The sequence below is a fragment of the Pelophylax lessonae genome (assembly GCF_965119305.1).
Source record: "Pelophylax lessonae genome assembly, contig: HAP1_SCAFFOLD_338, whole genome shotgun sequence".
Classification (NCBI taxonomy): domain Eukaryota; kingdom Metazoa; phylum Chordata; class Amphibia; order Anura; family Ranidae; genus Pelophylax; species Pelophylax lessonae.
In genome coordinates, this window is record NW_028120006.1 from 51850 (window position 1) to 67302 (window position 15453).

At 47.0% G+C, this 15453-nt stretch overlaps 1 protein-coding gene across 1 annotated transcript in view; it reads left to right on the forward strand.

Moving 5' to 3' along the window:
* Nucleotides 1-195: 195 nt before the first annotated feature.
* LOC309543744 (protein MTSS 1-like) overlaps nucleotides 196-15453 on the forward strand; it is a gene marked incomplete at its 5' end in the record, with an annotated part of 59457 nt that continues 44199 nt past the window's right edge. Inside the window, 2 exons of the mRNA XM_082276187.1 lie at nucleotides 196-201; nucleotides 414-511. Of these exons, the coding sequence (XP_082132313.1) occupies nucleotides 196-201; nucleotides 414-511 (104 nt within the window). The remainder of the gene's footprint in view (nucleotides 202-413; nucleotides 512-15453) is intronic.

Consider the following 15453-nt stretch of genomic DNA (forward strand, 5'->3'; position numbering starts at 1 on the left):
TTGCTAGGGGCTCCTTGAGCAATGAGCAATATCTGCCTCTCTGATAAGTTCCCAATGACACCATTGTGTGTGCACTTTTTTATGCACCGGGTGGAGTCTTTTGAGTGTGTTACACACGCTACGGGCTTTAAAAAAAAAAAATGTGCTATTGTTCTTTCACTATCCAAATATAGGAGAAGAGTAAAAAGTGAAGTCATGGTTGTAAGGCTGAGAAGTAATCTGAAGACTGACTGAAAGAACTACAAATCCTGTGAGAGTTATGAGAGGTGAAAACGTTCCACAGAAGTGTCATCAGACATGAGTTCTAGGTTCTGGTTTTGATTATTCAGAATCTTGCATTAACCCACCTGCTGCCTACAGATATTGTTTCTCCTTAGGCCTGACATTCTCTTTGATCTCTGTTCTTTAAACAGGTGATCCATGATTTGAAGGGCTCAGACTATAACTGGTCTTATCAGACCCCTCCATCCTCTCCCAGCACCACCATGTCTCGCAAGTCCAGCGTCTGCAGGTAAGTCCTTGTCTGCACAACCTATCTGGAAAACATTTGCTAAAAACTGCAAATGAGGTCAAGTGGAAACCCCCAGCATTCTCATTTGAGGGAAAGATTCTTATTGTATAAAAGTCCTTGAAGACAGGCAGACATCTATTTTGCAGTGTTTATTATTACGGATGTTATCTGACCCCAAAAGACCAGCAATGGCTACCTTACCAAATGCCACGTACACTATATAGCCAAAAGTATGTGAAGAAATAACCGAGTTCAGAAGCTTAAACTGCTTAAAGTAGAACTATGTGCAAAACTTTTTTTCTCTATCGCTCATTGACAGACGTAGTCCTCGGTGATTCAGCACCTTCGGGTTATGCTGCCCTCCACAGGAGTAGGACTAGACAGGAAATAAAATGCTCTGGCCACACCCTAGGGGCAGTCCCCGAGGGTATATCCTCTCTCTCTCTGCCACAGCAAATCAGTTTTTTTCTGTCTAGTCAGGAGTAAGGACCTAGATACCTTGCTGGGATCTTCGGTCCTGGCAGGATTTTTTTCTTAAAAAATTTTTTTTAGACAACTTTTTTTCTCCAGTGTTCCTGTGAGATCTTCAAGCAAGAAAGCTGAACTGGGCGACGGGCTGGATGTTGAGATCCGGTGGTCACCCCAGTTCAGCCTACGAGCGCGTGCAGGCCATAGCTCCGCGCTGGGTCGGCCGCGACATAGTCCCACTGAAGGGACTGACCCTGCGAGTTAAACGTCTCGCTGAAACACCAAAGACCATGAGTCACGGCGTCCGTATTGGTCGACAGCCCTCCTACCTCGGTGGAGAGGGGTACTGTCAGGAGTTGGCGCCCGCCTGGTTCCGGTATGGTGAGTAGTATGTTCCCCCTTTCCCCCTGACGGGTCTTGTGGTGAACGCGGGCCCCTCTCTGTAATGGTAAGGATGGGTTCCCCTCCATCCTATAACATAGCACAGATCCCCCTATATTGAATGTGATTTGTGTGGACAAAAAGCCAGCAGGCTTGGTTTGGGAGCTGACAATCTAATTACAAAGTATGTTTAAATGATTGTAATATGTGGCAGCAATGAAATCTTACGGTGAGAATAGAAGTATCTTACCTGTCAGAAGCCACAGGACATGTATGCGGCTTGCCAGGTCATTCCTCCAGCTGAAGCATGTCTCCCGACGGCCACGCGGTTCCGCCAGGGTTCGGTACCGCCGGTCAAGCTGATCTCCATGAGAGAAAGAGATTGCGATGCCTAGTTACTCTGCAGGACGCCGCTATGCTGGAACAGACCGCCGTAGATCGCGCGAGGCCGCCATTTTGGCGTAGCCTCGTGTCTGCAGCATGGGGGCAGCCATGTTTGAGGTGACTCAAACACCTCGTGGAGCTAGGGGAGGCGCCGGAAGGCGTGCAGAGGGGCGGAGCCGCCTCCTTTCTTCCCGGGCAGCCAGCCAAAAGACTTCCTGTTTGTGGAGACAGCGCTTTAACCTGTTGCAGTGAACTCTGAGCATCAAGTGGTGAGCCTGGGGGTCTATCTCTCTCTCTCTCTCGCTCGATAGGGATCCCTAGCAGGTAACACTGAGGGGCTTTTGTGGCACTGGGGGTCTGAAAAAAAAAAAAAATTATTTTTATTTTGGATTGAATTTTCCGGGTAGTTACTGGAATCATCATGGACCCTGCCACACAAGTACCCCCACCTGCTTCCCTCGAGGGGGCCACGGGACCCGCCGGTGCACAGAGTATGGATGCATTTACAGCAGTTTTGGAGTCTTTGGTGGCTCGGGTGGAGATGGCCTGTCAGGGACGGGGGTCAAGAAAGCGACCCCCGCCTACCCTTATATTATCGGACACTTCAGAGTCTGAGATGGTCATTGCAGCTGCAGGTCCCTCTGCAAGGGCTGTTGTCTCAGGTAAAGTTCCCTCAGACAGTGAGGAGGACGTTAATACTTCCGCCATAATTCGGGAAGAAGCTTTGGTGGACGCGCTAGTTGTGGCGGTTCAGGAAACATTAAGACTTGAGGTTTCACCGGCAGAGGCAACTGAAACAGAGATTCCCTTTGGTACTAACAAACCCACCAAGACGGTGAAGGTTTTTCCTGTACCCAAGTGTTTTGGTAATAAAATTAAAGAAGAATGGGAGCATTCTAAGCGTACCTTTACTATTTCCAAACGCATTGCTAGACGCTATCCGTTTGAGGAATCCCTCATTCATAGGCGTGCGCAGCCTATTGCATTAGGGTGTGCACCCCAAAGCTCAAACACACATGCGTGTGTATATATATATATATATATATATACACACACACACACATAAACACTTGTCAAAAGTATTGGGACACTAAAAGGTTTTTGCACTTAAGTTAAATTGTATGGCAAATATCTGTAGAGGGGTTCCACCATCACTGCTAAGTTTTGAAAAAGATGTATGCCTTATTTTCCTTTTGATGTGTATTACAGGTGAAATTACATGTGAGGCACTGATATGGACTGATAGGCAGCACTAATAGGCGCTTGTTCTCAGCACTGACTGGCACTGATGAGGCTGCACTGATGGGTACTGATAGGTGGCACTGATAGGCAGCACTTATTGGCAGCACTGATGGGCACTAATAGGCATCACTGATAGGCGGCATTGGTGGGCACTGATTGGTGGCACTGATAGGAAGCACTGATAGGCACTGTTAGATGTGTCTGATGGGCACTGATGAGGCGGCACTGGTGGGCACTGATAGGTGGCACTGATGAGGCGGCACTGCTGGGCACTGATAGGCACTATTAGGTGACACTGATGGGCACTGATGAAGTGGCACTGGTGGGCACTGATAGGTGGCACTGGTGGGCACTGATAGGTGGCACTACTGGGCACTGATAGGTGGCACTACTGGGCACCACTTATGGACACTAACAGGGGAGAGGGGGAGTTTCACATTCAGCAGACAGTGAGACTTGCAAGAGCTGCTCAGTGTGTGTGCAGTGGCGTACCTAGAGAATTTGGCACCCGGGGCGGATCCTATATCTGGCACCCCCCCCCCCCCCCAACTTTAAAATGTAAGCACCCACAAAAATTTGTAATGTTTTCAGGAATATTTATTGCACAAAATTCACAGCCCCCCCCCCCCCAATCACAGTGCCCCTTGCAGTCTGCCCCCTGTCTCTCTAATCACAGTTCCCCCTTTTGCACTCTCTGCCTCCCCTGCACAGTCCTACCTTCAGCATAAATAGATAGCTAATATTATTAGCAATGTGTTTACAGGAGATGGTCAGAGACTACAGACATGATAAAGGAGATGGTCAGAGACTGCAAACGTGATACAGGAGATGGTCAGAGACTACAGACATGATAAAGGAGATGGTCAGAGACTGCAGACAGGATACAGTAGATGGTCAGAGACTGCAGACATGATACAGGAGATGGTCAGAGACTACAGACATGATACATGAGATGGTCAGAGACTGTAGACATGGTACAGGAGATGGTCAGAGACTGCAGACATGATACATGAGATGGTCAGAGACTGTAGACATGGTACAGGAGATGGTCAGAGACTGCAGACATGATACAGGAGATGGTCAGAGACTGAGGACATGATACAGGAGATGGTCAGAGACTGCAGACATGATACAGGAGATGGTCAGAGACTGTAGACATGGTACAGGAGATGGTCAGAGACTGCAGACATGATACAGGAGATGGTCAGAGACTGTAGACATGGTACAGGAGATGGTCAGAGACTGCAGACATGATACAGGAGATGGTCAGAGACTGTAGACATGGTACAGGAGATGGTCAGAGACTGTAGACATGGTACAGGAGATGGTCAGAGACTGCAGACATGATACATGAGATGGTCAGAGACTGTAGACATGATACAGGAGATGGTCAGAGACTGCAGACATGATACAGGAGATGGTCAGAGACTGCAGACATGATACAGGAGATGGTCAGAGACTGTAGACATGGTACAGGAGATGGTCAGAGACTGCAGACATGATACAGGAGATGGTCAGAGACTGAGGACATGATAGAAGATAGAAGAGCACTAGGGGGGCCGGAGAGCACAGGGCAAGCAGAGAGCACTGGAGGAGCTGAAGGGCACGGTGGGGGGGGGGGGGGCTGGAGAGAATAAAGAGGGGATTTGGAAAGCATTGTAGGGGGGTTGGAAGGCGCGGGGGGGAGCACTGGGGGGGGGGCGAGCACGGAAAACCAGGAGGGTGGAGAGCACTGGGAGGGACAGCGAGCACTTGGGGGGCGGGCAGGGAAAACCAGGGGGGTGGAGAGCACTTGGGGGGCGGCAGGGAAAACCAGGGGGGTGGAGAGCACTGGGTGGGGGACAGGGAGCACTTAGGGGGCGGGCAAGGAAAACCAGGGGGTGGAGAGCACTGGGGGGGACAGGGAGCACTTGGGGGGAGGGAGATGAAAAGCACTGTGGGGGGCTGAAGAGCATGGGGGGTGCTAAAGAACAGGGGGGTCTAGTGCCTTTGGGGGGGGCTAAGAGCAGAGGGGGGCTAGCAAAAGAAGTTGTATAGGAGGGGGATGGGGCAGCTGCATATAGATGAATTGATCTTTCCCTATTCTTCCTGCAGGAGGGAGAGGAGGAGAATCAGTTATTCAGCAGCTGCAGAAAGAATAGGGAAAGATGAATCCCTCTATATGCAGCTTCCCCACCCCCCTCCTATCCAGCACACACACTTGAGCAATGGGAACGCACTCACCTTCTTCCCGCCGAGGCTCCGCCCCCTTCTTCCCGCCGAGGCTCCGCCCCTCCCCGCGAGGCTCCGCCCCCTTCTTCCCATCCCGGCTCCGCCCCCCGCTAGCAGCACGGACTGAAGGAGCTGCCACTGCAGCTGCCTTCACCCTGCGATGTGGGATCTCAGAGAACGCCGGCTGACACCCCACATTGGTACCCCACTGTGTGTATGACACTGTCATGTAATGTAGCTGCTTTCAGGGAGAAAGCCCAGCTGTAAAAAAAAGCGGTGATGTCGGGGGTGGGCGGGATCAAGCAGCTGTCAAACACCAGCCAATGATTGGGCTGCTTAAGAAAGGGGCGGAGCCACATAAACTAAGCGGCCGCCCAGACCCCATCCTATTGGCTGGTGTTTGATAGCTGTTCGGTCCCGCCCACCCCCGACATCACCCCTGAGTTTTGACAGCTCGTCTTTCTCCCTGCAAGCATTAACATTACCTAACAGTGTCACACACACTGAGCGGCTCTGACAAGCCTCACTATCTGCTGGAGCCAACAGCACAGCCGCCTCTCCACCAAGTATCTCACTACCCTCAGTGGCAGAGATGGAGAAGCCGACCCAACACTAACAGACACAGGGTGATTAGGGTGTGCCCAGGCACACCCGGCACACCCCGTGCGCACGCCTATGCCCTCATTAAGAAATGGACGGTACCACCAGTGGTGGACCCACCTATTTCCAGGCTGAATAAAGCCACGGTTATTCCAGTAGAGGACACTTCGTCCTTTAAGGATCCGGTGGATCGGAAGGTGGAAGCGGAGTCCCGCACTATTTTTTCCCTGATAGGGTCAGCATTTAGACCAGTAATTGTCATTGGTCTAGTTTCCCAGACACTTACGGAATGGGCGAGATTGGTACGCCATGACCTAAAGGGGAAAGATATCCCCCAGGGAACATCTGATTTAATGGAACAGATCATACAAGGACTACAGTTTATCTGTGATGCAGCCTTGGATATTACCCCTCTATTGGGGCATGCATCTATGTCAGCGGTAATCCTCAGACGTGTGCTGTGGTTGAAGTGCTGGTCAGCGGACCTAGGTTCCAAAAATACCTTAACGAATCTCCCCTTTCAGGGGAATCGCTTATTTGGGGTCACCCTAGATGAGATCATTAAGGATGCCACTGGAGGCAAGAGCACTTTCTTGCCACAGGCGGCTAAAACTAAGGGACCTTGTAACAAGCGAGGACCTTTCTTTACTGCCCATAGAGGGTTCGTACGCCCGGCTGGAACTAGCGGGAAAGGCAAGGCTCCTCCAGGGGGGTTCAAGAAGGGCTGGTCAGACAAACAGAGGACCGACTCAGCCAAACCCGAAGCAAAGGATTACACAGCCTGAAGGTGCGCCCCCACCCGGTTTGAGGGTGGGGGGACGTTTTCACCGGTATCCAGGACATTAGATCGAGCATCGACTACTGCTACCGGTGCGATTCTTCCCTTCCAACTTTTAAGTAGTCACCGTTCCCTGAACAGATCTTTTCCTTTACCTTTTCCAAAGATTAGTCTCCATTCCCCACAGGAATCTGATCCGGTTGACCAGACAGACCAAGAAGCCTCTAGCCAGGTGACTTCGGTCCCTGAGGTTCAACCAGGAAAGATCACCGTTCCTGATAGGAATCAGGTGTCTGATAAATGTGTGGGAACAGAAAACGACCAGACTTTCTCGGATGGTCGGGGCCAGATATCTCTAGGGACGCCTGGTTCAGATCCAGTTAGCGCCAGTGGTCCTAGAAATTCTAGGCTGGCCTCGTCAAGCCGGCCTGGCCGACTTGGACATGCTAGTCGCAGACGTTCCGTGGGAACTTCGTCTCAGGGAGTGTCTGCGGTCTCGAGGACCAATCTACCATCGTGCTTTACAATCGCTGGTTTTAATGGCCTGGCCATTGAGACCCAAGTACTGAAGGACAGAGGGTTGTCAGCTTCAGTCATTCCTACCCTTATTAAAGCAAGGAAAGCGACTTCCAGCAAGGTCTATTATCACACATGGAAGACTTATATTGCGTGGTGCGAATCTTTAGGATTTCCTCCACGTACTTATTCGGTGACTCGAATATTGGCCTTTTTGCAAAAAGGGGTTGAGCAGAAACTAGCCTTGAGCACCATCAAGGGTCAAGTTTCAGCATTAGCAATCTTCTTTCAGAAACCTTTAGCTACCAAGTCCTTGGTGCGGAATTTCATCCAGGGGGTGCGGCACCTGGCTCCACCAGTCCGCGCGCCCTTACCGCCCTGGGATCTTAATTTGGTTTTGTCGGTTCTACAGAAACCTCCCTTTGAAAACATCAGGGAGATTCCCTTGCTTACTTTATCCCAGAAGGTGGCCTTCTTGGTGGCTATCACTTCTGCTCGCAGGGTGTCAGAACTGGCTGCATTATCATGCCAGTCCCCATACTTAGTGATTCATAGGGATAAGGTGGTGCTTCATCCTAAGCCATCCTTTCTTCCTAAGGTGGTTTCAGATTTTCATCTGAATGAAGATATTGTACTACCTTCCTTGTGTCCTCAGCTCAATCATCATCGGGAACATGCGTTGCATTCCTTGGATGTGGTTCGGGCAATCAGGGTATACCTGAAAGCTACGGAATCGTTCCGTAAGACGCATTCACTTTTTGTGATCACGGATGGCCCCAGAAAGGGGTTGCCTGCATCTGCCGCGACTATATCCAAATGGATCAGACAGACGGTGGTACAGGCTTATTCTATTAAGGGTCGGAGTCCTCCGTTCCCTGTTAGGGCGCACTCCACTCGAGCGCTCAGTACTTCCTGGGCCTTCCGCCATCAGGCGTCAGTAGTCCAGGTATGTAAGGCGGCCACCTGGTCGTCGGTTCATACCTTTACAAAATTTTATAAAATTGATGTGATGGCATCGGCGGATGCCTCATTTGGCCGCAAGGTTTTGCAGGCCGCAATTTGAGGAGACCGGAGGTCTACCTCGAGGATTTTTTCTGTTGAAAAATTTTTTTGTTGAGTCTCATCATTGAGGATGAGCATTGTAAAACTTCTAGTTGGCACCGGTTGGGCCTTCTAGATTGGATTTAATTTCCATTTTTCCCACCCCTCATTTGTGGTACTGCTTTGGGACGTCCTGAAGGTGCTGAATCACCGAGGACTACGTCTGTCAATGAGCGATAGAGAAAAATTGATTTTTGTAAAATCATACCGTAAAATCCTTTTCTCTTAGCTCATTGACAGACGTAGTACCCGCCCCTCTGTTTTGGAGTTGGGTTGGGTTAAATTCTCTAAACACTGCTTTGTGACATAACTGATTTGCTGTGGCAGAGAGAGAGAGAGGATATACCCTCGGAGACTGCCCCTAGGGTGTGGCCAGAGCATTTTATTTCCTGTCTAGTCCTACTCCTGTGGAGGGCAGCATAACCCGAAGGTGCTGAATCACCGAGGACTACGTCTGTCAATGAGCTAAGAGAAAAGGATTTTACGGTAAGATTTTACAAAAATCCATTTTTCCATATTGGATAGAGTAAAGGAGAATTCTAACCCTTATAAGGTTTGTTTTTGCTATCTTTGTCCCATTGGGGAGATTCCCCTTCACCTTCTGTCCCACAGCCAAATAGGAAGTAAGAGGAAATCTCTGCAAATAAAGGGAATCTCTTTGGAAGCCCCAGGTTATCAGAAATAGTGTCCACATTGGAAGATTCCCCTCTTACTTTTCTGGGGACAACCCAAAATGTGGGATTTTCCTTTACTTTCATTTTCAATAATGGCAAATAGGACAAATGGAGGCGGTGAATCTTCCTATTGGGGATACAGGCAGAAATAAAAACTGACAAATATTCTTATTCTTCTCCCCTCTATCCAAAATGAAATAAAAGTTTTGCCTTTAGTTATCTAAAATGTCTTTGAATGATGTATCATTAACAGTACCCTTAAAGTATAACTGTCCACTTCAAACCTTGTGGTAACCATTGTGGAAAGTCCTTCTGATCCAGCATACCTGTATACAGAGCCAGGTCCATAAAGACATGGTTTGGTGAGTTTGGTGTAGAGGAATTTGAATGGCTTGTATTAAGCCCTGACCCCCAATCTTCCTGAACACCTCTGGGATATATTGGAACACCAGTTACAGTGGAGATCGAAAGTTTGGGCACCCCAGGTAAAAATGTGTATTAATGTGCATAAAGAAGCCAAGGAAAGATGGAAAAATCTCCAAAAGGCATCAAATTACAGATTAGACATTCTTATAATGTCGACAAAAGTTAGATTTTATTTCCATCATTGACACTTTCAAAATTATAGAAAACAAAAAAATGGCGTCTGCAAAAGTTTGGGCACCCTGCAGAATTTATAGCATGCACTGCCCCCTTTATAGCATGCACTGCCCCCTTTGCAAGGCTGAGACCTGCCAGTGTCATGGATTGTTCTCAATCGTCGTCTGGGAAGACCAGGTGATGTCAATCTCAACGGTTTTAAATGCCCAGACTCATCTGATCTTGCCCCAACAATCAGCACCATGGGATCTTCTAAGCAGTTGTCTAGAAAACTGAAACAGAAAATAGTTGACGCTGACAAAGCTGGAGAAGGCTATAAGAAGATAGCAGAGCTTTTTCAGATGTCAATATCCTCTGTTTGGAATGTAATTAAGAAATGGCAGTCATCAGGAACAGTGGAAGGTAAAGCAAGATCTGGAAGATCAAGAAAAATATCAGACAGAACAGCTCGCAGGATTGTGAGAAAAACAATTCAAAACCCACGTTTGACTGCACGATCCCTCCAGAAAGATCTGGCAGACACTGGAGTTGTGGTACACTATTCCACTATAAAGAGATACTTGTACAAATATGGTCTTCATGGAAGAGTCATCAGAAGAAAACCTCTTCTACGTCCTCACCACAAAAATCAGCGTTTGAACTTTGCAAATGAACATATAGACAAGCCTGATGCATTCTGGAAAAAAGTTCTGTGGACCGATGAGGTTAAAATTTAACTTTTTGGCCGGAATGAGCAAAGGTACGTTTGGAGAAGAAGGGGCACAGAATTGAATGAAAAGAACCTCTGTCCAACTGTTAAGCATGGGGGTGGATCAATCATGCTTTGGGGTTGTATTGCAGCCAGTGGCACAGGGAACATCTCACGAGTAGAAGGAAAAATGGATTCAATAAAATTTCAGCAAATTTTGGATGGTAACTTGATGCCATCTGTGAAAAAGCTGAAGTTAAAGAGAGGATGGCTTCTACAAATGGATAATGATCCTAAACACACCTCGAAATCCATGGGGGATTACATCAAGAGGCGTAAAATGAAGGTTTTGCCATGGCCTCACAATCTCTTGACCTCAACATAATTGAAGATCTATGGATAGACCTTAAAAAAACAGTGCGTGACAGACAGCCCAGAATTCTCAAAGAACTGGAAGACTTTTGTAAGGAAGAATGGGCAAAGATACCTAAAACAAGAATTAAAAAAAACTCCTGGGCTGGCTACAAAAAGCGTTTACAAGCTGTGATACTTGCCAAAGGGGGCAGTACAAGATATTAACAATGCAGGGCACCCAAACGTTTGCAGATGCCATTTTTTTGTTTTCTGTTATTTTGAAAGTGTAAATGATGGAAAAAAATTTAACTTTTGTTGACATATTATAAGAATGTCTAATCTGTCATTTGATGCCTTTGGAGATTTTTCCATCTTTCCTTGGCTTCTTTATGCACTATAATACAACTTTTTACCTGGGGTGCCCAAACTTCCGATTCCCACTATATGATCCAGGGCTTCTAACTCTACATCATTGCTTTTTCCCCACCAATTTGGTTTTGGCTAAATGGGTATAACCCCCCCCCCCCCATACCCCACGCCAAAATCTTATGGAAAGCCTTCCAAGTAGTGTGGAGGCTGTTATAACCCCCCAAAGGTGGCCATCTCCCCATATCAGTGCCCATGGTTTTGTAATGAAATCCTAACAAGCCCATATAGGTGTCATGGTCAGGAGCCCACACACTATTGGCTATAAAGTGTTTTTCTTGTTTTCATATGTAATCTTCTGTACTTCAGTGTGCAGAAAATAAAAGTGTATAATTAATCAAACGTTTAGCCACTTGCCGACCAGTCACTGGGACTGTACTGCGGCAAAGTGGCTCGATTCCGTCCAGCGACGTAGACCTTCGCTGGACTCCTCCCCTTGTGTTTTCAGTTACAGCGGGAGTCGGGCCAGGGGAGGAGCAGCGGCGATCGCCGCTGCTTTTCCCCGATCGCCGGGAAATCGAGTTTGCGGGTCCGCCTGCTTGTGTAAACAGAGCGGGCGGATCTCCCAAGTGACAAACAGTGACAGATTGCAGGGTTCAACATAGCTGAACCTGCGATCTGTCCCTGTGTCACTCAGTCACCTCCCCCCACACACGTCAGTAAGCACCAGGCATACATTAACCCCTCCCTCTCCAATAAAATTAACCCCTTCCCTGCCAGTGTAATTTTTACAGTAACAGTGGATATTTATAGCACTGGTTACTGTAGTAATGTCACTGGTACCCCCAAAAGTGTCAAAAACGTCAGTCAAGGGTCCGATCTGTCCGCCGCAATGTCGCAGTCCCGCAAAAAAAATCGCAGATCGCCGCCATTACTCATTAACCACTTGCCTACTGCCTAACGCCGATCTACATCGGCAGTCAGCCCCTCACAGGCAAAGTGACGTAGGGCTACGTTGCTTGCTTGTGAGGGTCTAGGGAGCGAGCGCGCGCCCCCGGAGGTGCGCTCCCGCTCCCGCGTGGTCACGGACCCCCCCGCACGTGTGACCAGCGGACCCGATGTCCGCCGGTCACTCGGCGATCGGCGGGGGAGAGGGAGAATGTCAGGCAGCTTGTGTAAACAAGCCACCTGTCATTCTCCTCGCTGTAAAGACACTGATCACACAGATCTAGTATGTAGATCCGTTGATCAGTGTCCTTACAGCTCAAGCCACAGCCAATCACAGTAGAAAGCACGCCCCTAGGGATACACACAGCCCCTCCCTCCCAAATAAAGTTAACCCCTTCACAACCAGTGTATTTTTACAGTAACAGTGCATATGTATAGCACTGATTACTGTAGAAATGTCACTGGTAACCCCAAAAGTGTCACAAATGTCAGTCAAGGGTCCGATCTGTCCGCCCCAATGTCGCAGTACCGCAAAAAAAAATCGCAGATCGCCGCCATTATGCGTTAAAAAAAAAAACAACAAAAATGACAAAAATCTTTCCCTTTGTTATTAAACGCGATAACTTTTGCGCAAACCAATCAAAATACGCTTTTTGCGATTTTTTTTACCAAACATATGTAGCATAAAACAAATTGGCCGAAAATTTTAAAAAATTTTGATTTTTACTTTTTTTTTTGGGGGGAATTTCATATAAAAAAATGTGAAAAATATTGTTATTTTTGCAAAATGGACGCTCTTTCTTTGTTTATAGCGCGTGATCAAAAAATCGCACAGGTGATCAAATACCACCAAAAGAAAGCTCTGTTTGTGGGAAAAAAAGGACGTCAAATTCGTTTAGGTACAGCGTCGCACGACCGCGCAATTGTCCGTTAAAGTCACGCAGTGCCGAATCGCAAAATACCCCCTGGTCAGGAAGGGGGTAAAATCTTCCGGGGCTTAAGTGGTTAACAAAAATGACAGAAATCTTTCCCTTAGTTAGTAAACGCAATAACTTTTGCGCAAACCAATCAAAATACGCTTATTGTGATTTTTTTACCAAACATAGGTAGCAGAAAACAAATTGGCCAAAAATTTAAAAAAAATTTTGATTTTTACATTTTTTTTGGGGGGAATTTCATATAAAAAAATGTGAAAAATATTGTTATTTTTTCAAAATTTACGCTCTTTTTTTGTTTATAGCGCAAAAAGTAAAAATCGCACAGGTGATCAAATACCACCAAAAGAAAGCTCTGTTTGTGCGGAAAAAAGGACGTAAATTTTGTTTGGGTACGGCGTTGCACGACCGCGCAATTGTCAGTTAGTCGCACAGTGCCGAATCGCAAAAAGTGGCCTGGACGTAAGACAGCAAAATCCTCCGGTGGTAAAGTGGTTAAAGACCAACTCGGGTCTAATGGAAAAATAATGCTTTATTGAAATAACCTTTTATATAACCAGTCATCTTTTTCGCAGCTGATTTGCAGTGCAAGGCTTGGTGCCCTGAAAAAATATTACATATGCCCAGGGCTTTTTTTCAGTGGGTACATGGGGGAACGCAGTTCCGGCACCTCCAGCACTGAATGTATGACATGGCAAGGGGTTCTTGGGTGTGCTGGAGGGTCTACTGATGCTTGCTGCTGGGGGATCTATTGTTGCTGGAGGGGATCTATTTTTGCATACCAATCTATTGTTGCTGGTGGAGGATCTTTTGTAACTGGGGGTTAATTGTGACTGGCAGGGATCTACTGTTTAGGGAGGGGTCTGCTGTTGCTGGCTGCTGGAGAGTCCATTGTGGCTAGCTGCTGGGAGATCTGTTGTTGCTGCTGGGGGTCTGTTGTTGCTGGAGAGGGGGGGGGGTCATTTGCTGCTGGCTGTGGGGGATCTATTTTATTGCTTTTCTTGCTATCATTACCAAATTCCATACTACAAAATGATACTTGGCCCTATATTCTCCAAAAGGGTCTATACTGGGAGCTGGGTAGGGAGGGTGAAACCAAGGGTCAGTGCTCGGAGGTAGGTAGGGGGCGAAGTGACTTAGAACGGGGAGTTCCTGCACCTATTCTCTGAGAAAAAAGCCCTGCATATGCCCATCTTCTCCCCCATATGATGATTAACCACACAGCAAAATAAGGCTACTGGGATCAACCTGAGATCTCTTTATGCAGAATCCAGTGGATTGTACAAGACACACAAATTCCCTGCATATTTTGCATTAAAATATATGGAAAATTTAGACTAAAATATTCTGCTTAGCCTGTTCTGTTGCACTGGTGAGAGGTGTTTCACCTGCTATGGATCTGACATGCATAGAAGACCCAACAGAGGAAAAAATTGTCTAGTGTGAGTGGAGTTACTTTTTAAAGCTCATCTCTGGGAATTTTGTAAAACCTACCCATGCAGTCCCCCCTTCCCCCTTAGGTCGGGGGTTAGAGGGATAAGCTATAATACTTACCTTTTTCCTTGCTCTAGCGCTCTTTCAGATCTCTCCTCTTCTCTCGGAATCTCTTAACTTGTGGGGAGCTCTCCCCATCATCATGTACAATGCAAGACTATTGGCCCTGCGCTGTATGTGATGACATCAGAGTATGACTGCCGCATGGAGAGGCAAAAAGAAGAGGTTCAGGGATCAGTCAAACAGAGTGGTGGGATCCTGCTGGAGCAAAGAATAAGGTAAAGCTGGCCATAGTCAGGTGTTTTCCTTTTTTTTTTTTTTCTTGAGCCAGCAGGCTGAATGAAAAAAAACTGACCGGTTCCTTCATCCACACAAGCGAGGTGGATGGAGGAATCCCCCTTACAGGCGACATTGTGTTCTGACAGCAGGACTCAGGATTGGCTGCAGCCGCTGATCGACAAGTTTTCCAGCATGTCCTTTTGACAGAAGTCAGTCAAACAGTCGACTTCTGTTTAGTGCGGACAGGAAGACGCTGATGGAAATTTGGCTGGTTCCTGCTGATCCAGCCAAATTTTAATCTCTCTATGGCCTCCTTAACCACTTAAGCCCCGGAAGATTTTACCCCCTTCCTGACCAGGCCCTATTTTGCGATTCGGCACTGCGTGAGTTTAACGGACAATTGCGCGGTCGTGCGACGCTGTACCTAAACTAATTTGACGTCCTTTTTTTTCCCACAAACAGAGCTTTCTTTTGGTGGTATTTGATCACCTGTGCGATTTTTTTTGATCATGCGCTATAAACAAAAGAGCGTCAATTTTGCAAAAATAAAAATATTTTTCACATTTTTTTATATGAAATTCCCCCAAAAAAATATAAAAATCTAAATTTTTTTTAACATTTTAGGCCAATTTGTTTTCTGCTACATATGTTTGGTAAAAAAAAAAAAAATCGCAAAAAGCGTATTTTGATTGGTTTGCACAAAAGTTATTGCGTTTACTAACTAAGGGAAAGATTTTTGTCATTTTTGTTGTTTTTTTTTTTTTTTAACGAGTAATGGCGGCGATCTGCGATCTTTTTTTTGCGGGACTGCGACATTGTAGCGGACAGATCGGACACTTGACTGACATTTTTGACACTTTTGGGGTTACCAGTGACATTACTACAGTAATCAGTGCTATACATATGTACTGTTACTGTAAAAA